General features: G+C 37.0%; 1 protein-coding gene across 1 annotated transcript; it reads left to right on the top strand.

The window, feature by feature from the left end:
• Positions 1–1,195: 1,195 nt before the first annotated feature.
• Positions 1,196–21,439, top strand: LOC121387709 (malignant fibrous histiocytoma-amplified sequence 1 homolog). Its single transcript, XM_041518903.1, has 6 exons — positions 1,196–1,317; positions 6,156–7,827; positions 9,923–10,231; positions 12,011–13,150; positions 13,622–13,705; positions 18,897–21,439. The coding sequence occupies exons 2-6, from the start codon at positions 6,162–6,164 to the stop codon at positions 19,178–19,180; spliced, it is 3,483 nt and encodes a 1,160-aa protein (XP_041374837.1). The 5' UTR covers positions 1,196–1,317; positions 6,156–6,161; the 3' UTR covers positions 19,181–21,439.
• The last annotated feature ends 3,129 nt before the right edge of the window (positions 21,440–24,568 follow it).

Here is a 24,568-nt window from a genome sequence, read left to right as displayed (position 1 = left end):
AGAGGGAGCAATGTATATGTGGTCATGGAACATGTATGGAAACTAAATTTAGGTTCCTCCATTTTAATACAATGTGTTAATATGTATCCGATATCAGCAAGTTTAAGGAATAAAAAAGGACTTGATAAAATTAATAGTTTTAAAGTTTTTGTAAAGTTTTCTAATAAGATACTTGCTTAAATTTATTGTTGATGAAAAGCCTTACAAATGAACCAGTAGACAAGTCTGATGTGTTATATATATATAACTACTGTCTATATATTGTCTACTGGTTGTTCATTTGTAACAAATGTTCATATATATATATATATATATATATATGTGTGTGTGTGTGTGTGTATGTGTATGTGTACATATATATGTATATGTATATGTACATATATATATATATATATATATATATACATGTATATATACATGTATATATATATATATATATATATATACATGTATATATACATGTATATATATATATATATATATATATATATATATATATATATATGGGTTATTTAAAATTGTTTAAAGAAATAATTTCCTTTAACAAAGTGTAGGCCAATTATTTCTTTTAAACAGTTTTAAATAAAAAATATAGGCCTACTCGTTTTATTTTATTATTTTTATTTGTGTGTGCGCGCGCTCGTTTGTAATGCTTTACTTGAAATATGGACCAGACGCTTTAAAAATACATGGACTAAAAATATTTATTCAGGTGAAAAGAAAAAGAAAAAAAAGGAAGTTTGCTATAGTTTTGAACTCGGTCAATCGTCAAATTTTATGGGTGGAAAGAGTACATGTATCTCCTCCATACAGGAGCTATGTAGAATAGCGTTCCCGTGCTACAAGCGGTAATTTAAGCACGTGTTGGCCATTCTTTGCTATTCACGCTACGCTAGTTCGCTTTGTTACTAATGGCCATTATGATAGACTTCTGCCTACCAGATGCGCGCGCATGTTGATACGTGACGTCACTTCCCTAAACACATGGCTTCTCCTATAGGCCTAATTTACGCTCAGTAGTGCTATTCTCGACATATTTATGCATAAATTATGCATCGATTTATATACATTTATTGTCATTAAAACATAAATGTAAAAAGTCTCTTGAATGAAAATTAAACGCAGAACACGTCTGTCTACAGCATTAACTACTTCCGGTACTAATTTGTCATGGGTAGAATGTTAACAAAACCACACCGGAAGTAATCATGAAAAGCTATGTAATTTTGGGGAAAAAACAACCCCGAGTGATGTTCCTGCTCTATTTTAGGAGATGACAGCAAGATAATCCATTCCTAATAATGTTTTCTGACTAATGTAAGAGCAGCACTAATTAGCAGCTATTCTACTTTATACTGATTGATTTTAGATGCTTGTTTGTTGGCCACCTTTGAAGGTCACATTTATACCCAAAACAGTTGAAAACTACAAAAGTCAAAAGTAGACCAAGTACTGAAGTAGACAACACACCCTCCCACACACGCCAGGTTTCTTATTATTTTATGTTAACATTTCTGCTATATGTAAATAAAACTGTAGGACGTTTTGGCAGGACTTCTGAACATTCCAGCATTTAGGGTTGGCATCTTTAGAGCGATGTTCAGGGAGATCATGGAACTGGGGGAAGTTTTTCCAATGCAGAATGTTTAAAAGCTCTACCTCTTGCCTCACTTTTAAAAGATATATTCAGTTTATAGTGTCATTCGAGAGCTAGACATCACCCCCTTTCAACAGTACAGCAATGTTTCAATTAAATATGAAGTAGGCCGAGTACTCTGCCATTTGAGAGCTACAAATGTGGATGGACGTTTATGAATTTCAATATGATCGCTATCTGCCGTCGGAGAATCAGAGTCACTTTGTACCATAGTCATTTTGTACCATACTGCCTGGTCATTTCGTACCCTAGTCATTTAATATCCTAGTCATTTCACACAGCTTCTAGAATTTTATCAAAATCCACTAGCCATGAGATCCGTGATTTAAAAAATGTACAAGCCATGATTAAAAATTCACTAGCCCTACTTTAAATAAATACAGTTTTACTAAAAGTAATAATCAGATATGTCACCTAAAGAGGGAGATAGAGCTTAAAAATCCTTTGGGGTTGGAAAGAGGGGGCAGAATATTCATATTTACAAAATACGTAAATGCAGCATTTGACAAGGGTTTTTTCCACTAGCCGTCAAATTAGTTATAGTAGTTATTTACACTGAATATCCAGACAAGTTTTTGATGGGCGTGAGAGCTATCACGCCCGTGAACCCCCGACAACTCAATCTGAAGGGCGCGAAATAACGCGCCCCTAAATTGAACAAATCACGCTTGTAATTTTTGTTTAACTCTGCCATTTTAATTGTTTATTGAATACAATCCTCAACGCCACAAACCATTCCATTCTGTTCACAATGAACGTCCTAGAATACTTTTTATAAATTGAAACACGATTGGTTGGTTATCTTTATGCTGAGCCAATCAGCTAGGAGTTCACTTATTATTAAGATCTTGTCGGTTTTGTTTTGTTTAATTTTATACAATGCAGCTAATGTTCGCAAAATTTATTTTACACTCATCGTTTTGATCACGTACAGAAAAACTAATATGTGCATTGTCCAATAATTCTATGATGTGTATAATGTTTATACATGTTGATATCACAGTAAACGCGTACACGAATAGAAAAACTAATTTAGTAAACCAGGTTTTGTTTTTGTTAATAGCATAGTGACGTATTCGCACATTTCTACTTTCTGTTTCATGATACTGCCACGTGATTTAAAGCCACGGACATTGACCTTGGTAGAGTCAGATTTCTAGTACATGTGATCAGTTGACGGGCACCTCAAACAAACATACACCGATATAATTTCGACTTAGTAATTCGAATTTACCGAGTGTAAAGCATTTTAAAATTAATTTTACATTAGGATTGTTTTGTTGGGGTTTAAAAAAAAAAAAAATTGATGGGTTGCTATGATTCGAGTTAGTAGTATAATAAATGACGTGTTAACTACACTACACCGATAATGAAAGTTAATATTGCTTGTAAAAAATATATATTTATAAATATTGCAGTAAGATATATTTTGGTAGAAAACAATAGATGTTGACATTTTTTCTGTCATGGCATTATTATTTTTTTTAAATGGAGAATTTGCAGGTATATAACATGTATATTGTGATATCATGATAAATGTGATAACCCTATGCTATGTGGTTGTTACACTTTTAATTTCTTTTTAGTTTAAATGATTTACAAATAGGCCTACTGACATTACTTTTTTTTAGTTTAGTTTTATTAGACATTTTACAGTTAGAATTCTTAATAACAATACCATGGTTGTTATAATGTCAATTCACATTCAGTTCACAGGTTTGTGTCCATGGAGAAATCGTATTATTCTGCGAAGAAGACTAAAATTATTGTACTTGTTTTAAATAAAACAGAATAAGCACAAGCAAATCAGTTTCAGTTCTTTATTCATAAATAATCAACAGATTATCATGATTCAGAATTTTAATGCAACATGATATGCATATAGTACATAAGAAATCGATAAATGTTGTGTTCATGGTGTTTTTTCTTCTTGTGTAAGACTGCAATGGCCCATTCCTTCATCTTTGAGAACAGCCATCATATTAGTTAAATTAGGATATTTATTTGGAAAACACAAAACATTAACTCTTAAGATATTTAATTTAGAAATCATTACTCCTCAAACTTAATCATGTTCATGGGTGCAATTCCTCTCGGTCTCTTACCTCCAATTCTGATTATTTTGAGGGTTGCGATTTCCACCCCCCTCGTAAGTGTAAAACGAAAGTGAATATCACTAGCCATGGGAGTGGGGCTACGATAATCTAGAATAATAAGTCATCATTCACCCAATTGACCAAAGTTTGCTTTTTATATTTACATTTTCATATTATGTTAATAATAATAAATTAATTTGAACCATTTCCAGCTATCAATTGACTATGGTACCAAATGGCCTGACATTATTTATTTGCATCTTTATTATTATTTTTATTCAGTTGCAGGTGGTGTTTGCGTCTTATAAGAGGTTTATAATGTAATGTTATTTTGTAAAAACCCCACTACCAGGACGATATTATGTCTGACATTACACAATTTTGTTATGGTACAAAAAAACCTTTCAGTTATTGTACAAAATGACCAAGGTAAGAATAGAAAAATTGTTACATAAGAGCGGGAATCTTTGTCTACCCACTGGAAGGGAAAAATGTAGTATTTTCGTTAGGAAGCAGGTCAACTCGCCCGGAAACCAACTCTCCCCCTACCAACTCACTCCACACTGTTTAGTCAAGTTCTTATATCATTACCATTTTATTAATGAACATACCAGTATTTTTAGCAATAATGTGCATTAATTACAGGGCTGGCTCTGGGTGAACAGAAACGTTTGCCAAATCATCTATTTAAACTTGAAAAATTGCAAAAACAGTTATTTTCTAATAAAATAACAAGTATTACATGAAATTTATTCGCCAAATGAAAATATAATTCGTCAATTGTTTTGAAAATTCTCAATTGACGAACTTGGCAAGTACCAGAGGTAGCCGTGAAATATTGTTGAATATGCACACGAGTCCAAACGCCTTGCTTGATCATTCCTTTAAGGAAATGAGGGACAAACTCACAAATAGGCTTGACAATTCATTGTAATAGAACAGTGTTTTCCCTAGCTTGTTTTAGCATGGTGCAGCACCATGCCTCAATACTCTAGCACCATCTTGCCTCAATCAGCACTATGCTGACTCAATCAGCACTATGCTGCCCTGAGATTAAACATGCCTTTTTCACTAATTAATTCTAAAATTGCCTTTATAAAACACCCAAAAAGGTATTATTAATTAATAAAATATGCCTTTTATATCTTTTGTCATTCATTTATTAAAGCAAGCACATAAATTACATTAATGTTTATTTCAATTAATTTTTGTGTATTTTTAATGAAAAACAAGTGCCCCGAAAATGGTGAAAATGCCCCAAAAGTGTTTGGTCTACCATGCCTTGCCAAATTTCTAGGGAAATCACTATAGATTATTATTTATCTGATATTGGGATCTCCCCAATATAAAAGCATTTAATAAGTGGTCGTAATAGTGGACTTTCAGTGTAATATTATTAATAAATAAAATGACACCAAAGTTGTAGACGTCCATTTTTAATTTTGTCACAAATATTTACAGACAGTAACATAATGGAAGAATGATGAATAAATAACATTTTCTCCTGTAATTTATCACAACTTGTGTAAGTTAAGTTGTTACTTGCCGGTACATATTTCATTCTAAAAATGAAGACAGAACAGACTTTTATGAAAACATGTCCAGAAAATAGCATTAAAAAAAAAAGCAACCTAGACTGCTATCCTCTAGTAGAGAGGGCGGGATTTAGCTCAGTGGGTTGAGTGCTTGCTTGAGGTGGTTGCGTCACAGGATCAAACCACCTCGGTGGATCCATTCAGCTGATTGTTTTTTTCTCGTTCCAACCAGTGCACCACAACTGTCTGTGGGAAAGTGCATATAAAAGATCCCTTACTGCATTAGGAAAAATGTAGCAGGTTTCTTCTGATGACTACAAGTCAGAATTACCAAATCTTTGACATCCAATAGCTGATGATTAATTAATCAATGTGCTCCAGTGGTGTTATTAAACAAAACAAACTTCTTCTCCTCGAGTAGAGATGGTTTCATGAATAGGTTTAAGTATACAAATACATTCATACATACATGGGATGTAGCCCAGTGGTAAAGCACTCGCTTGATGCACGATCGGTTTGAGATCGATCCCCATCGGTGGGCCGATTGGGATATTTCTCATTTCAGCCAGTACGCCACAATTGGTATATCAAAGGCCGTGGTGTGTGCTTTCCTGTCGTGTGGGATGGTGCATATAAAAGATCCCTTGCTGCCAGTGGGAAAATGTAGAGGGTTTCCTCTGATGACTATGAGTTAGAATTACCAAACGTTTGACATCCAATAGCCGATTAATCAATATTTTCCAGGGGTGTTGTTAAACAAAACAAGCTCATACATACATGTACATTCTTCAAAGACACACTTATATTTGCAGAGATCTGTCATTGTTTATTAAATACATATATATTTTTTTTCTCTTTAATTTTCAGAAACCTATGACCGATACAACAGAAAGCATGACTTCAGAAAGTCAGTCGTCGGAGAATCTTCGACAGTATCTGACTGATAATGGAGATGGCCACCAGATTCTGTCGATTCCCGAGGGCACCTATAAAGGCTGGATCCCACGGATTTTGTATACGTTTGAGCTCGACGAGTTACGTTTGCCTTTCTTAAAGCTGCTTTCGTTTCCCGTGGGTGGGACTGCGCTCGGTACACTGACCAAAATGAAACTGTTCGAAGCAGTTGGAAATTACCTGCACCGGCTGCCGGTATCCTTTGCAGAGTGCACACAACTGGCTTACCTAAATCTCGAATTTAACCACTTCACTGCCATTCCTGCATCCATTTTCGAGCTGGTTAATTTAGAAGTTTTACTGCTTGGGGATAACGAAATCGAGGAGATACCCTTGGAGATAGGTAATCTCGTGAATCTTCGTGTCCTTAATCTCGGTGGAAACTGCCTTACGAATATCCCTGAGGAACTTGCGCAGTGTAAGAAAATACACCATTTAAATCTGTGTGGGAAATTGTATCCGCGAGCTGGACTGCAGACTGTTCCAAAGGGTGTGTGCGGTCTGGGCGAACTTGTTGACTTGGATCTAAGTTGGCAGTCAATACAGACGATTCCCGATGGATTTGGCTATTTACGCAAGCTCGAGAGTCTGAATCTGAAAGGAAATCATTTGGTCTATGTATCGATGTTCATTCAGTACTGCAAGAAACTCGAAACCGTGAACCTGACCGGAGCTCTCCGATACTGCTCCATGGTTCCGGAAGCCATTTTCATGTTGGAGGGTCTGAAGAATTTAAATCTGACGGGAAATTTTTTCACGGAAATTCCATCGGAAGTTTGTGGGTTAAGGAAGCTGAGGAAACTTTCCATCCAGCGAAACGCGTTACTCCGTCTCCCAGAAGAACTTTTCAGTCTTGAGCATCTAGAGTATTTGGAATTAGGCGAGAATTATCTGGAGACGATTCCCAATGGAATATCCAAGCTGAAAAATTTAACTTATCTCAACTTAGAACAGAATCAGATGTCATCCATCCACGAAGACATCTGTAACTGTCGCAGCTTGCAGAGCCTACTGCTCGGTTTCAACAAACTCGACAGCGTCCCTGAAAGAATCTGTCAGCTCGGTAACTTGCGTTATTTATCGCTCGACAACAACAAACTCACGGAAATCCCGTTACTCATGGACCGGCTGGAACATTTACGAGAAACCGGTGGACTCTATCTGTACAACAACAGTCTGAAAAAACCACCACAAGCTATCTGTAATCAAGGAGTTATCCCCCTTTTCCTATTCTTAAAGGAGATGAGAATCAGTGCGGCGAAACATCGACGGAAGATGATTTTGATTGGTGCGGTAAGGGCGGGAAAGACGAGCTTGAGGAACGCCCTGCTACTTGGACATTCGCAGCTGACGGCGGAACACGAACGAACGTGGGTGCTAGAGCGCCATCTGTGGGAGCCGGAGTCCGATCTGAGGGTACAGATTCTCGATTTCGGCGGACATCATATTTACTCGGCTGCTCACCAGATGTTCCTGACGCCTGAGGCTCTGCACCTGCTGGTGTTCGACTACACGAAGTACAACATGGACAACTATGACCTACTCATTGGCGATTGGCTGGATGCCATTATTGACCGTGCTCCAGGTAATGTAATAGGTGTTGTTGGGGGGTGGGGTGGGAAGGGAGGAAATGTCATCACATTTTAAACTTTAACTGTTTGGTGTCTAATTTAATGTTATAATTATTTCGACACTTAGTTGAGAGAGAGACTGGAAGAAAGGGAGGAGCAGGGCAGTGGAGTAAGAGAGGGAGAGAGAGAGGGGTTGATCCATTCTATTTTGTCTTTTAGTTGAAACCATGTAGACATAAGCGTACGAGACAGTGGGGGGGGGGGGGGGACAACTGCTCCCCCTAGTACTGGAGCAAAACCTCAAATTCGGGCAAAAATTATACAGATATTCAGGCAAAATGTGCTAATTTGAGACCATGTATTTCCATCATTTTACGCTCAATATTAGTTGTAATTCACTTAAAAATGCGTAGTGGTTCGTTTACAACATTATATAGCTGTTTGGTAGTAATGCTAATATGAATAAATGTTGTTATCCAGTCTGCCCTCCTACACAAATGGGATCCTGTATGCATGTAGAGTAGCAACTGAATCGGTTACAAGTGAGAAATACTGTGTAATCTACTAATACTGAATCGGGTACAAGTGAGAAATACTGTGTAATCTACTAATACTGAATCGGTTACAAGTGAGAAATACTGTGTAATCTACTAATACTGACAAGTGAGAAATACTGTGTAATCTACTAATACTGAATCGGTTACAAGTGAGAAATACTGTGTAATCTACTAATACTGAATCGGTTACAAGTGAGAAATACTGTGTAATCTACTAATACTGACAAGTGAGAAATACTGTGTAATCTACTAATACTGAATCGGTTACAAGTAAGAAATACTGTGTAATCTTCTAATACTGACAAGTGAGAAATACTGTGTAATCTACTAATACTGAATCGGTTACAAGTAAGAAATACTGTGTAATCTTCTAATACTGACAAGTGAGAAATACTGTGTAATCTACTAATACTGACAAGTGAGAAATACTGTGTAATCTACTAATACTGAATCGGTTACAAGTGAGAAATACTGTGTAATCTACTAATACTGACAAGTGAGAAATACTGTGTAATCTACTAATACTGAATCGGTTACAAGTAAGAAATACTGTGTAATCTTCTAATACTGACAAGTGAGAAATACTGTGTAATCTACTAATACTGAATCGGTTACAAGTAAGAAATACTGTGTAATCTTCTAATACTGACAAGTGAGAAATACTGTGTAATCTACTAATACTGAATCGGTTACAAGTAAGAAATACTGTGTAATCTTCTAATACTGACAAGTGAGAAATACTGTGTAATCTACTAATACTGACAAGTGAGAAATACTGTGTAATCTACTAATACTGAATCGGTTACAAGTAAGAAATACTGTGTAATCTACTAATACTGACAAGTGAGAAATACTGTGTAATCTACTAATACTGAATCGGTTACAAGTGAGAAATACTGTGTAATCTACTAATACTGTGTAATCCGTTAATCAGACCACGGCTTATTTCGAAGGTTGCTGTAGTGCCTCTTTTTCAGGGCTAGTCAAGGGTGAGTAGAAAAGTTTTCCAAATTATCTATTGAGTGTCACAAATTTGCAAAAACACAGTTATTTTCTTACAAAATATTAATTATTACATTCAAATTATTTCGCCAATATAAAATAAAATTTGCCAGTTTTTAAAATTTGCAATTGACAAATTCGGCAAGTAGCCTTACTTTTCAATCTCGGTTAATATTTACGTTTTTTAAAACTAATAATATACTGTAGCGTTGTCAAAGAATATGCCTTTTACTTGTACACAATTTATTCAAACTGTCTTGTAAAATATCAATGTTTTTAAAATTCAGGTGCGAATATCATGGCCTTGGGCACGCACGCTGATCTCTGCATCAATGACAAAACGGATGACAATCCGCAAGATAGGGTTAATAAACTGTTAAATATTTTTCTTTCTTTCTTTCTCAAATTCAGGTGCGACTATCATGGCCTTAGGCACGCACGCCGATCTCTGTAGCAAGGAAGACATCAACGACAAAACGGATGACATAATCCGCAAGATAAGGTTAATAAACTGTTATATATATTTTCTTTCTTTCTTTCTCAAATTCAGGGGCAACTATCATTGCCGTGGGCACGCACGCTGATCTCTGCAGCAACGAGGACATCAACGACAAAACGGACGACATAATCCGCAAGATGCACCGCGAGGAGAACACAAAGCTCACGAAGTTGAAACAGGAGATCGCGAAGATCCAGATGTTTTTCGACCAGCCTGAGGTGCGGGAGAGTCGCGGTAAGATCCGCGACACGAAGATCGAGAGGCTGCAGGAGAAGATGACTCACATGCAGAAGATGCTGAACACGCGTTCGCTGATGCCGGAGACCGTCTACGCCGTCAGCTGCGCAGACGATTTGACAGGTTTAGTGTTTTGTGAAAATTTCGGGGTTCGTAAGGGTTATTTGGAAAGATCTGAACTGAATTTTTTTTAAAATGACACATTTTTAGATCTGGAATGGGTATATATTTTGGACCTCAGCTTCTTAATTTACTGGAGGTGAGATTTAGCTCAGTCGGTTGAGTGCTCGCCTGAGGTGCTTGCGTCGCAGGATCGAATCGCCTCTGTGGATCCATTCAACTGATGGGATTTTTTCTTGTTCCAACCAATGCACCACAACTGGTCAAATGCTGTTGTATGTGCTTTCCTGTCTGTGGGAAAGTGCATATAAAAGATCCCTTACTGCATTAAGAAAAATGTAGCGGGTTTCCTCTGATGACTATGAGTCAGAATTACCAAATGTTTGACACCCAATAGCCGATGATAAATTAATCAATGTGCTCCAGTGGTGTCGTTATACAAACAAACTTTAACTTTTCTTAGTTTACTCTGGTTCGACATTTGTGTTATCCCCACTTGCAGCCTATGCTGTTAGCTGTGCAGACGATTTGACAGGTTTTTTGTTTTGCAAAAATTTTTGGTTTCATAAGGATTATTTGGGAAGATCAGGAAAAGTTGTGGCACTTTGCAAGTGACATTTGGTTGGCAACAAAGTGTATAAACCCTTTAAAATAATATGTAAGATACAAAAAAAAAAAAACAATTATAACAAAGGATGCCATGGCCTGTAGGTTGAATTTATGTTAATGACATCATCTTTATATGAGGGGTGGGATGTAGCCCAGTGGTAAAGCGCCTGCTTGATGCACAGTCGGTCTGGGATCGATCCCCGTCGGTGGGTTATTTCTCGTCACAGCCAGTGCACCACGACTGGTATATCAAAGGCCGTGGTATGTGCTATCCTGTCTGGGATGATGCATATAAAAGATCCCTTGTTACTAATGGAAAAAATGTAGCAGGTTTCCTCTCTATGACTGTATTAAAGTGACCGTATGTTTGACATCCAATAGCCGATGATTACTAAATCAATGTGCTCCAGTGGTATCGTCAAACAAAACCAACTTTAACTTTTCTTAGTTTACTCTGGTTTGACATTTGTGTTATCCCCACATTCAGCCTATGCCGTTAGCTGTGCAGACGATTTGACAGGGTTTTTTGTTTTTGTTTTGCAAAAAATTTGGGTTTCATAAGGATTGTTTGGGAAGATCAGGAAAAGTTGTGGCACTTTGCAAGTGACATTTGGTTAGCAACAAAGTGAATATAGCCTTTAAAATAATATGTAAGATACCAATTTTTTTTATTTTTTTATAGATGCCATGGCCTATAGGTTGAATTTATTTTAATGACATGATCTTTATATGTTTCAACCGGGCTTGGTGGCATCGTGATTAGGCCATCGGTCTACAGGCTGGTAGGTACTGGGTTCGGATCCCAGTTGAGGCATGGGATTTTTAATCCAGATACTGACTCCAAACCCTGATAGAGTGCTCCGCAAGGCTCAGTGGGTAGGTGTAAACCACTTGCACCGACCAGTGATCCATAACTGGTTCAACAAAGGCCATGGTTTGTGCTATCCTGCCTGTGGGAAGCGCAAATAAAAGATCCCTTGCTGCCTGTCGTAAAAGAGTAGCCTTGCTGCCTGTTATAAAAGAGTAGCCTATGTGGCGACAGTGGGTTTCCTCTAAAAAAAACAGTGTCAGAATGACCATATGTTTGACGTCCAATAGCCGATGATAAGATAAAAATTCAGTGTGCTCTAGTGGCGTCGTTAAATAAAACAAACTTTACTTTATGTGTTTCAGGAATTGAAGAGTTCCAAGAAGGTCTCATCCTAAGGCTGAAAGATAGTGAAGAGAAACCACTGCCCGATTCATGGCACAAATTCCTCTCCGAGATCCAAAACTATCCGGAGAAGATTCTTCCCTGGGACAAAGCCCTCAACATTTTCACCGACATCATGGCTGACATGAACCAGTCTATGATCAGTCTGGGTGGCTCACCGGAACTCAGCCTGGGAATGGTTCTCAAATACCTGCACTCAACGGGTGAGATCGTCTGGTTCCCCGACAACAACAAACTGAAGAACATCGTCTTTCACCGCCCAGAGACTCTGATAGAGATGCTGCGAGCTGTCTTCCGGCACGATTTCGAAGAGGTTGTCAACTTTGTCGAAGAGCACGGTTCCCAAGCGGATCTCTCTAGTGCACGATTCGATATCCTGAAGCAGGACTTCATTAAGAAAGGATTGATGGCGTACGAGCTGTTGAAATATACTTTGATTCATTTCGAGCTGTCGACCGACGCGCTTTCCACGTTCGTTTCCTTGATGCTGAAATTTGATCTGTGTTACGAAGTCCAAAAATCGTCTTCCAATCCATCGCTGGTCAGTTCGCCCTGCGTGCTGCTATTTCCTTGGTTTTTCCCTGAAGAGGTTCCCGAAAGCCTAAAAACAAAATGGCCGTCACAGACTCCACCCAACACCTTCGAACTAAGATACTGTTTAAAATTTCCCAACAAAGGTCCACCAAACTTTTTTGAAAAGTTTTCCGTCAAGCTGCAGAACCACGTTTCCGACAGGATTAACTGGAAGTCGGGCATCCTTGCTCGTAAAAACCTCTCCCAGATGTTGATTCAGAGGACGCAGGACGAAGATGGGGACTTGATAACAGTGTCAGTACGCGGTACGGACCTTCCCGAATTGTGGGGGTTGATCATGGCGACGCGGAATGATTTTATTTTGTTGTTGCAGGAGTGGCCATTTATTCGCTTCAAGCTGAACCTTGTTTGTACTCACTGCATCCTGCGGGGTTACGACAACCCGTACCAGTTTGACGGAGAAGTCCTGGAGATGACCGTACCCAGAGCCACCTACTGGGAAAACTGGTGCCGTAATTACGAAAACGATCTCATACCAGCCTGCTTCGTGTATCGCCTTGATCCAGGTATTGTCTGAAGGGTTTCTCATCACATTATTGATGCATTTACCATAGTCTTGACACCCAATAACCTGATGTATTTTTATTGCTGGGATGTCGTTGAACATCCATCCATCCATCCATCCATTCATTGTCAGAAGGGATGATCTTTTGTTTCATATTTTGGCAAATTCTGTTTACCAGTTTTTGCAAATTCTGTTCTTTTTTTACTGAAGAGAAATTTAGGTTTTTTTTTTTTTATAAATCGTGTGAAATTCTTCCATAATTTATTATAACGAATATGTTTTTCTAATGTAAATTACACAATTGGATGAATGCGTCATGTCATGTGTTATGTTTATGAATGACTTTATTAACATGCCTATATCCAAAAGCGGTTTAGGTACCTCTTTCGGGGTGCCTGAAAAAATAGGAAAGAGCAATATTTATTAATTACTGTACATAATGATGTATACAGATGTTTTTGTTTTTTTTAAGATTACCAGGATGATATTTCCAAACATATGCAAGCAGCTACCGAGTTCCTGCAGAAATCCATGGATGCAGTTGATGGGGTACTAGGTAATGGAATGTTTCCTAATAGTCACTGATTAAACAATGTGCTGAGGTGTCATTAAACAAACATTCCTTTCCTTTCCTAATAGTCACTGATTAAACAATGTGCTGGGGTGTCATTAAACAAACATTTCTTTCCTTTCCTAACAGTCACTGATTAAACAATGTGCTGGGGTGTCTTTAAACGAACATTCCTTTCCTTTTCTAATAGCCACTGATTAAACAATGTGCTGAGGTTTCATTAAACGAACATTCCTTTCCTTTCCTAATAGCCACTGATTAAATAATGTGCTGGGGTGTCATTAAACGAACATTCCTTTCCTTTCCTAATAGTCACTGATTAAACAATGTGCTGGGGTGTCAATAAACAAACATTCCTTTCCTTTCCTAATAGCCACTGATTAAACAATGTGCTGGGGTGTCATTAAACACACATTCCTTTCCTTTCCTAACAGTCACTGATTAAACAATGTGCTGGGGTGTCATTAAACAAACATTCCTTTCCTAACAGTCACTGATTAAACAATGTGCTGGGGTGTCATTAAACAAACATTCCTTTCCTTTCCTACTAGCCTCTGATTAAACAGTGTGCTGGGGTGTCATTAAACAAACATTCCTTTCCTAAACGCCACTGATTAAACAATGTGCTGGGGTGTCAATAAACAAACATTCCTTTCCTTTCCTAATAGCCACTGATTAAACAATGTGCTGGGGTGTCATTAAACACACATTCCTTTCCTTTCCTAACAGTCACTGATTAAACAATGTGCTGGGGTGTCATTAAACAAACATTCCTTTCCTAACAGTCACTGATTAAACAATGTGCTGGGGTGTCATTAAACAAACATTCCTTTCCTTTCCTACTAGCCTCTGATTAAACAGTGTGCTGGGGTGTCATTAAACAAACATTCCTTTCCTAAACGCCACTGATTAAACAATGTGCTGGGGTGTCATTAAACACACATTCCTTTCCTTTCCTAACAGTCACTGATTAAACAATGTGCTGGGGTGTCATTAAACAAACATTCCTTTCCTAACAGTCACTGATTAAACAATGTGCTGGGGTGTCATTAAACAAACATTCCTTTCCTTTCCTACTAGCCTCTGATTAAACAGTGTGCTGGGGTGTCATTAAACAAACATTCCTTTCCTAAACGCCACTGATTAAACAATGTGCTGGGGTGTCATTAAACAAACATTCCTTTCCTAAACGCCACTGATTAAACAATGTGCTGGGGTGTCATTAAACAAACTTTCCTTTCCTAACAGTCACTGATTAAACAATGTGCTGGGGTGTCATTAAACAAACATTCCTTTCCTTTCCTAACAGTCACTGATTAAACAATGTGCTGGGGTGTCATTAAACAAACATTCCTTTCCTTTCCTACTAGCCTCTGATTAAACAATGTGCTGGGGTGTCATTAAACAAACATTCCTTTCCTAAACGCCACTGATTAAACAATGTGCTGGGGTGTCATTAAACAAACATTCCTTTCCTAAACGCCACTGATTAAACAATGTGCTGGGGTGTCATTAAGCAAACATTCCTTTCCTTTCCTAACAGTCACTGATTAAACAATGTGCTGGGGTGTCATTAAACAAACATTCCTTTCCTTTCCTAACAGTCACTGATTAAACAATGTGCTGGGGTGTCATTAAACAAACATTCCTTTCCTAAACGCCACTGATTAAACAATGTGCTGGGGTGTCATTAAACAAACATTCCTTTCCTAAACGCCACTGATTAAACAATGTGCTGGGGTGTCATTAAGCAAACATTCCTTTCCTTTCCTAACAGTCACTGATTAAACAATGTGCTGGGGTGTCATTAAACAAACATTCCTTTCCTTTCCTAACAGTCACTGATTAAACAATGTGCTGGGGTGTCATTAAACAAACATTCCTTTCCTTTCCTAACAGTCACTGATTAAACAATGTGCTGGGGTGTCATTAAACAAACAAACATTCCTTTCCTTTCCTAACAGTCACTGATTAAACAATGTGCTGGGGTGTCATTAAACAAACATTCCTTTCCTTTCCTACTAGCCTCTGATTAAACAATGTGCTGGGGTGTCATTAAACAAACATTCCTTTCCTAGACGCCACTGATTAAACAATGTGCTGGGGTGTCATTAAACAAACATTCCTTTCCTAAACGCCACTGATTAAACAATGTGCTGGGGTGTCATTAAACAAACATTCCTTTCCTAACAGTCACTGATTAAACAATGTGCTGGGGTGTCATTAAACAAACATTCCTTTCCTTTCCTAACAGTCACTGATTAAACAATGTGCTGGGGTGTCATTAAACAAACATTCCTTTCCTTTCCTAACAGTCACTGATTAAACAATGTGCTGGGGTGTCATTAAACAAACATTCCTTTCCTTTCCTACTAGCCTCTGATTAAATGAATCTCAGGTATTTTGTACCATGCTGCCTTCAAGGTTCGTAGTGGTCTTTCCTACTAGCGTCTGATTAAACGAATCTCAGGTATTTTGTACCATGCTGCCTTCAAGGTTCGTAGTGGTCTTTCCTACTAGCCTCTGATTAAACGAATCTCAGGTATTTTGTACCATGCTGCCTTCAAGGTTCGTAGTGGTCTTTCCTACTAGCCTCTGATTAAACGAATCTCAGGTATTTTGTACCATGCTGCCTTCAAGGTTCGTAGTGGTCTTTCCTACTAGCCTCTGATTAAACGAATCTCAGGTATTTTGTACCATGCTGCCTTCAAGGTTCGTAGTGGTCTTTCCTACTAGCCTCTGATTAAACGAATCTCAGGTATTTTGTACCATGCTGCCTTCAAGGTTCGTAGTGGTCTTTAACCTTTAGACTACTGGATTAATTTTTGACAAGTGTATATTCACTTAAATAATTTATAAATACATAAAATAAAGTTCATATTTGAATCGGTAAGTATTATTTTCGTGGGTTTTTAAAAAATTTATGATATTTTAGATTAGTTAATGTTGACTCAAATTAGGCAAAAAATCGAAACAGTCACATTTACTTACCGGCATTTGTGGCCAGCTGTCCAGTATTTACGTCTATTATTCCCGATAACAATGGTTTTTTGACCAGAATTAAAAAACAACAAAAAACCCACAACAACTACGATTCATATCCCAATATTTGGTGATTTTGGTTGTTGGTAAAAGGATCAAATTTATTATCAAATTAGCTGTCACAATCATCTATTGATCCCTGAAAATTACCGCGATGTGCCACCATTGTAAGGTGCGAAATTACCAAATTAGGTACGAAATTACTATGGTACGAAATGACATTTTGCAATGGTAGGAAGTGAGTATGGTTCAAAATGACTCTGGTACGAAATGTTCAAATTGGGTACGAAATTACTATGGTATGAAATTACCAAATTACGGATGCAGTGTTCTCCAACCCCAGTAAGCAGACGGGTCCGCCAAGCTGATAAAAAATGCCGCCAAGTCGAAAATCAATCCACTATGACGAAAAAACCAGTTCTATTCACCTATCGCTATATTTAGCCTGTACTTGGACTTGGAGTATATAATAATAATAATATTCTAATTCAACACATTTGTAAGAACGAATCTGATTGGATCCCTGCCTCGAAAATATTTGAAAAAAACCCCATTAAATTATATCCAAATAATCATCGATACCGCTCTAAAATATACGGTATACTATTTACCGGAACTTTTATTTCCCGCGCATGCGCAGACTACAGGAAATCCGCAAAATAATTGTAATAATATATGCAAGACGACAAGTTATTACTTTTTAAGTGAACACGCCACAATATTTATTAACTCTCAAAGAACATAACTAAGTATTTATTGATGAACAAGAAAAAACACGGTACACAAATAATCAACAACCTAAACAGAAAACAGCACTACTGAAATAAAAACGTCAAAATGGTTCGTTTGAATGTCTCTGAATAAAACACTATTATAAAGAATTTCGTTTCCACGCAGCACTACTAGAATAAAATACTAGTATTAACAAAACCATTGTTTGAATGCAGCACTACTTGAATATGCACACAGAACAGTTAGGCTAATTATCACGTTGAGCCTCACGCACTGCATCAGTGATTCCGGGATTGGTGAATGCGGCTTTCAACATTTCCTGCTATATTCACGTTTCCGTTTTGTCGATTTAGGTGTCAATATGGCTTTGTTTGCAGCATCGATACATGACGACGGGATTTCAAGTTCTGGTCCTTGTGACGGGGACGGCAAAAAAACTATCGCTACCAACAGATTTGTTTAACCAGCTCAAGAGACTCATGATTTCGTTTTGGTTGTAAAATGTGTGCATAACAGTATTCGTGCAATGCTGGTATAATTAGCCAGCTTACCATAGGATTAAGAAGGAAACATGTCAAGCTCAGATTAAACATCAAACAGAATCAATGACTGTGATCAGTTGTTTCTCTAATAGCATACTGTAATAGCCAATCGAGATTGAGTCCTCTATTGTTTAACTGTGAGCTTTGATAGTCGGGTGTAATTGTCGACTGGATGCTGACGACGTGAAACTTTTAACGAAAAATGAATGGTATTTACCAACAGGATTTGTTGAAACAACGAAAATAAAAATGATCAGTTTTAAAGGTTTACCAGACCTCGAAAATAAAAGACCTCGAAATGTTTTTATCCCCCAAACCATGAAAAATTGAGACCACGAAAATTTCCGGTTATACGGTATATGAGCTTTTATTTTCAAAATTTTCCGGGTGAGATTAGCCCACTGGCCGCACACATTTAGGCCTATGATCATCTAGGCCCTACTACTTCAGCATGACCAGTGCCGGTGCGACAGATCATGAGAAAGATTATGGTTAACTTTATTTAAATCAACTATTAAATGCCAGAAAAAAAGCACCTTTTGTGACTTCAGATTTACAAAATTTTCCGGTGTTAGAGGGGCTCACCCCCTACCCCCCCCCCCCCTCGTGGACTTCGTCCACAAGTCCGCCAACCTGGTCGCATAAAAGTTGGAGAACACTGCACATGTATGTACGAAATGACCAAATTAGGTATAAAATTACTATTATGTTACGAAATGACTTTTTGCAATAGTAGGAAGTGACCATGATACGAAATGACTGGTATGAAATATCTATGGTACGAAATGACCATGGCACAAATTGACTAACAAACAATGTGCTAGGGTGTCATAAAACTAACATTCCTTTCTTCATTTCAGGCCTCCTTTCTGACGCTGGGCTGATGTTCGTTGCGTCGCACATTGGTTTTGACTGGACACTGATCTCACTCAGTCTCGGACTCACTCAGGCCCAGATTGAGCAGATTCAGATAAGTCACCCCCATCAAGCCTTCCATCAGATCACGACGGCGCTAACCACGTGGCGAGATGCGCGGGATGTGTCTGATGACGAGAAGATATCACAGCTACTTACTGTGTTCGAGAGCGAAGAGATTGGCAAAATCGAACTGGCAGATTTACTGCGCGAACGCTACGGTTTGTGAATTTTTCAGCGGCAAAAACGAACTGGCAGATTTACTGTGTGAACACTACGATTTGTGAACTTTTCAGCTGCCTAATACAGTGAAAGCTGTTGTTTAAAATTGGACCCTGAACAAACCAGAATTGTGTCAAAACCGGCCAAGTGTTGTGGCCCCCAATTTTTCTCAGTTCTAAAATTCGACCCTTTAAACACAGGATTCTGTCTAAATCAGATGAATATTTTATGTCCCCTGTGTGATCCGGTTTAGACACCTTTCCTTGTCCATAAAATGTGAAATTTGGAACTGGCAGATTTACTGCGTGAACTTTTCAACTGCCTAGTATACACATACAATATAGCTCATTGAGTCTGTGAAGTTTTGAACTGGCAGATTTACGGTTTGAAAGCTATGATTGGTGAAGTTTTCAACTACCTAATACATACAATATGGCCAATTGATCCAGTGAAGTTTTGAGCTGGCACGTTTACTGTTTGAAAGCTTTGATATGCAAAGTTTTCAACTACCTAATATGTAAATGTAGCTCGTTGATGCTGTGAAGTTTTGAACCAGCAGATTTGAAAGCTATGATTTGCAAAGTTTTCAACTACCTAGTATATACATACATTGATGCTGTGAAGTTTTGAACCAGCAGATATGAAAGCTATGATTTGCAAAGTTTCAACTACCTAGTATATACATACATTGATGCTGTGAAGTTTTGAACTGGCCACTTTACTGTGAAGTTTTGAACTGGCAGATTTACGGTTTGAAAGCTATGATTTGCGAAATTTTCATATATGTAGTACATACATACTATGTAGGTCATTGATGCTGTGAAGTTTTGAACTGGCAGATTTAAGATTTAAAAGCTATGATTTGTGAAGTTTTCAACTACCTAGTGCATACAATATGGCAAATTGATGCAGTGAAGTTTTGAACTGGCACATTTACTGTTTGAAAGCAATGATTTGCAAAGTTTTCAACTACCTAATCTAACCGATTGATGCTGTGAAGTTTTGAACTGGCTGGTTTACTGTCCTGCACCTGTGAAGTACCAAACTGTCCTTTTTATTGTCACAGTAAAGTCTTGAACTGCTTGGTTTTCTGCATGCATGCTGTGATTAGTGAAGTTTTGAACTAGCCACTCACCATGTTTCAAAGTGATGAGATTGGCAAGAAAAATATCTAGATGATACAACATGAGTGCTATGATTTGTTCAGTTTTGAACTGGCCGATTTACTCTACGAATGCTATGATTTGTTCAGTTTTGAACTGGCCAGTTTACTGTTACAGTAATATTTTGAACTGAGCAATTTAATGTACTGGTCAGTTTTTTGTGCAAATGCTATAATGAGTCTTGAAGATGCTAATTTACTTCGGAGGTTTGAACTGGCTAATTAAAGTAATTTACTGTGACTGTAATATGTGTCCAATTTACTACACAAAGTTTCTGAACTAGTCAAGTTACTGCACAAATGCTATGATTTTTGAAGTTTTGAACTGTGCAATTTACTCTGCAACTTCTACAATTTGTGAAGTACTGATTTAAGTATAGGTTGAATTAATGTGTGAATGATATGACTAGTGAAGTTTTAAACTAGCTATTGGCCATTGTAAGTGGGGGTAGGGCCAAGAACAAACTGGACTATTTACTGTGGAAATTGTCCAGTTTGTGAAGTACTAAATTAAATTTTAAGTGACTGATCTACTTTGAAGTTTAGAACTGGACTATTTATTACTTAAAATTAGGATTTGTGAATTTTTGAACGAGCTACTTGTTACATGTTAAAATGCCAAAAATTGTGTGAAGTACTAATTAAATATAAGTGACTGATTTACTGCATGAATCAGGCACGGGGGAAGCAAGTCGACATTGGGATTTGTGAAGTTTTGAACTAGCTACTGACTGAAATTAAGGGTGTAAAGCAAAGTTTCTAGGGGATTCTGGGGTATGCTCCCCTCTAAATTTTTAAAACTAGATGTCCTAAAATGCAATTTCCTGCATTCTACAATTAAAAATCATCTCTGTCTTAAGTTTAACTACCAATAAAATTTTGATTAAAAATTAATGGAGGGACTGGAGACCCCCCCCCCCCCCCCCCCCCAGCTCCGTCATGCCTGAGAATCGATTAAATGCTATAATTAATGACATTTTTAACTATCCAATTTACTATAGTACGTTTGTGCTATGATTTTGTGAAGTGTTTTATAAAGTGTGTTCTTTAGATGAAAAAATAAAACTAGTTTCTTGTAGTATTCGACAAGATCAGCAAGAATAACCCAGACGTTTTTATATTTATTACATGAATGCTTCAGATTGTTTCTAGACTTAACTGCTTGCTATTCTAGCATTTGAATTGACCCCCAAGATGTAGCTGTTTCCCAAATTGGGACAGAAAATCTGTGGTTAAATTCATGTTTCAATTATCAAAACCAAAAGCTGAGAGAGTGAGTCAATTAAAATAAAGTTTGCGTCGTTAGTTGTATTTTAAATGCCTACACTAGAATCTCTTCACAAAATAATTCATTTGCTTTTTTTCATGGACAGGATGAGAACACATTTGACTAAAATACATAGAGGATAATAAACAAGTTACCAGTTATTATCAAATTTATGTAGCTAGTGAAATAATAAAAATTATTTCACTAGGGATATAAATTTGATGATAACTGGAACTGAGTTTGTTATTCTATTTAGTACCCCAGCAATTTTTCTTTCTTCTAAAAGCCTTTATTTTCGATATACATATGTGTATATGTATGTACATTGTATATAGAAACGATGTAAACCACTTTACGCACTGTTCTGGGTATTGCTATAACTTTGTATTTTAATCACGTTCACAGATAAAATTCAAAAACCAAAGTTCTATATATTTTGTTATAAAAAATCTATAATGAATTGCATTAAACTACCATTTTATTACAAATTTAATACTGAAAACAGAAAGTCATAAATGCAAACTCTTTAAGGTACGTACCTAGTGTCATTTTGTGTGTTTGCCAAGTTGTGATGACGTCATATTTAGTACAGACAAGGTGATTGGTTTGTAAGCATCAAATCATCCAATAGTAGTGTACTTTACAACAATACAGAATATTTCTCTCACTGAGAAACTATGAACAATATTTTTCCGGTGATGAGCGACCGCTGGGGTAATAATTACTACGGTATTATAACTGGGAAAATATGAACAATATTTTCCCGGTTATTACTGATGGCTGGAGTAATAAATTAATACAACTGGCCTTGGCTGAAGGTCGTTCAACCATGTCTGAAATTGTCATCAAGACTTCCACTGAAGTTGTCCCAGAATGTGTACTATACAATGTATGTGTAGGATATTTAGAGGTGCATGTGATAGTCTAGTATACTCAGGTATTCTCAAACACCATAAGCATAATATAAGTCCTTAGCTGTTCATTTCATTTCCACTTATTTTTGTGCTTATATCCAATTAAAGTTCAAGCATGCTGTTCTGGCACCTAATTCACTTAACTCTTGCAACTTTGCGATCTCGCAGTGCAATACTAAAAGACTTGCAAAGAGGATGCTTTGTTGTCTAGCAGAGCCAAAGAGCACTTTGTGAATGAGGCTTATGTCCGATGGCTTAACCACGATGCCACCGAGGCTGGTCCTAGCTGTTCATCACTTGTAAACTGCCAAATTAGGACCAAAGTATAAGTTGTCTGTTGATCTATATACACCCACACACATATATATATATATATATATACACACACACATATATATATACGCGCGCACACACACACGCACCCACATATATATATATATATATATACACACGCACATATATATATATATATATATATACACACGCACATATATATATATATATATATATATATATATACACACACACACATATATATACATGTATAGATATATAAAAACCATCACTGCTGCTATTAAGTGGGGGGCATATCCCCCTTGCTGCCCCCCCCCCCCCCCCTTCCTACGCCAGTGTTTTATTTTTTTTATTCATGGCAACAGAACATGGATTTTTCCACTTTATTAGGAATAACAAAAGATACTGGTTTAAACATTGTATCTGCACAGTTTTTGCTCATTTCTAGTTTACAGTAAAGATTTCTAGATCAAAAGAAGTGCAATGTACCGAAATATAATATTTACGTGTTTCTAGTTTACACAGAATAGCAAAATCAAGTAGTGTATTATAATTAGTATTGTGTATGACATGTATTTCATAAATGACTGAGTGTCAGTAAAAACCCTAGCAACCCTAAAATAGTATCAGTTGAATGTATTTTCTACTTTTAGACTGAATATTTTAAAATCAAATAAAGAGTAGTGTATCATAATTATTGTGATTTATTACACAACAGTGTAAGAATATTGCTCATATCATAACAATCACTCAATATCTAACTAGTGTAATATCGGCGTGACGTGAGCGTGACATAGATCACCTGCTGACCCAATTCGTAAAAAAACAAAAACATGTAGTAGGTCTCGACATCTGTTTACTTCTGCGTTGCGGCTTGTTTTGAAGTTGGTTTGTAATAAATAAAATACTAAACTTGCTTTCCTGTCATGCCATTATTATGAAACTCGTAAACAGTGTTGGTATCTGGCGAGTGAAAGCGAGACAGATACCAAAACTGTTCAGTCATTTCATAAAAATGGTATGACAGGCAAGCTTGTTTAGTATTCTATATCATATATCACCATGATAATGTATCGGTAAACCCTAACCGTAAAGATTACTGGTGGCCAACTATTTGGTAGTGAAATATTGCATGTGACAGCAAATTAGAAAAAAGTGATTTGTAGATGTTTCTTTTGTTTTCGTACTACGATCATAGCTTTTTTCTTTTTTTTTCATTTTCTGTTTTTTTGTTGATCACATGCCATCGGGATCGCACACAGTAACTTTTACTGGCCCGAATCAAAAAAACTTCTGGTCTTGGACATCGGGCCACCGTATTCTAGAACCTCTGCTAACAGTACCAATTACAATTGAGTGAAACATGAGTCTGTGACTTTGAAATGGTCAAATACCCTCTTAAAATAGACTAAAACTGTTATTTCTCAGGATGACCGGAAACACTTCGAATGTACGGAAATGGATAATCTAAACAATAAAATCTTAGTAAAGTATGATTTCAGATATCAAAAACGGCTCTAATAGTGCAAAATATGCCTTAGTGTTTAAAAACTAGGTTATGTCCCTTTAAATGGACACTTCATGCTTCTTTTTGTGGTGTGGATTTGAGTCACAGACAGAAATGAATAATGAATTAATGTTGCTTTTATAAGTACTGTAATTAAAAAATACATGTTACCAAACTGGTAGCATGTTTCACCACACAGAAGTCTTTGACTGTTTACAAATGTACATTTATTTATTTCTAGATAAAATTTG

Source organism: Gigantopelta aegis, chromosome 13, assembly GCF_016097555.1.
Source record: "Gigantopelta aegis isolate Gae_Host chromosome 13, Gae_host_genome, whole genome shotgun sequence".
NCBI classification, from domain to species: Eukaryota; Metazoa; Mollusca; class Gastropoda; order Neomphalida; family Peltospiridae; genus Gigantopelta; species Gigantopelta aegis.
Note: the sequence above shows the minus strand (reverse complement) of the source record. Positions and strands in the feature narration are given on the sequence as shown.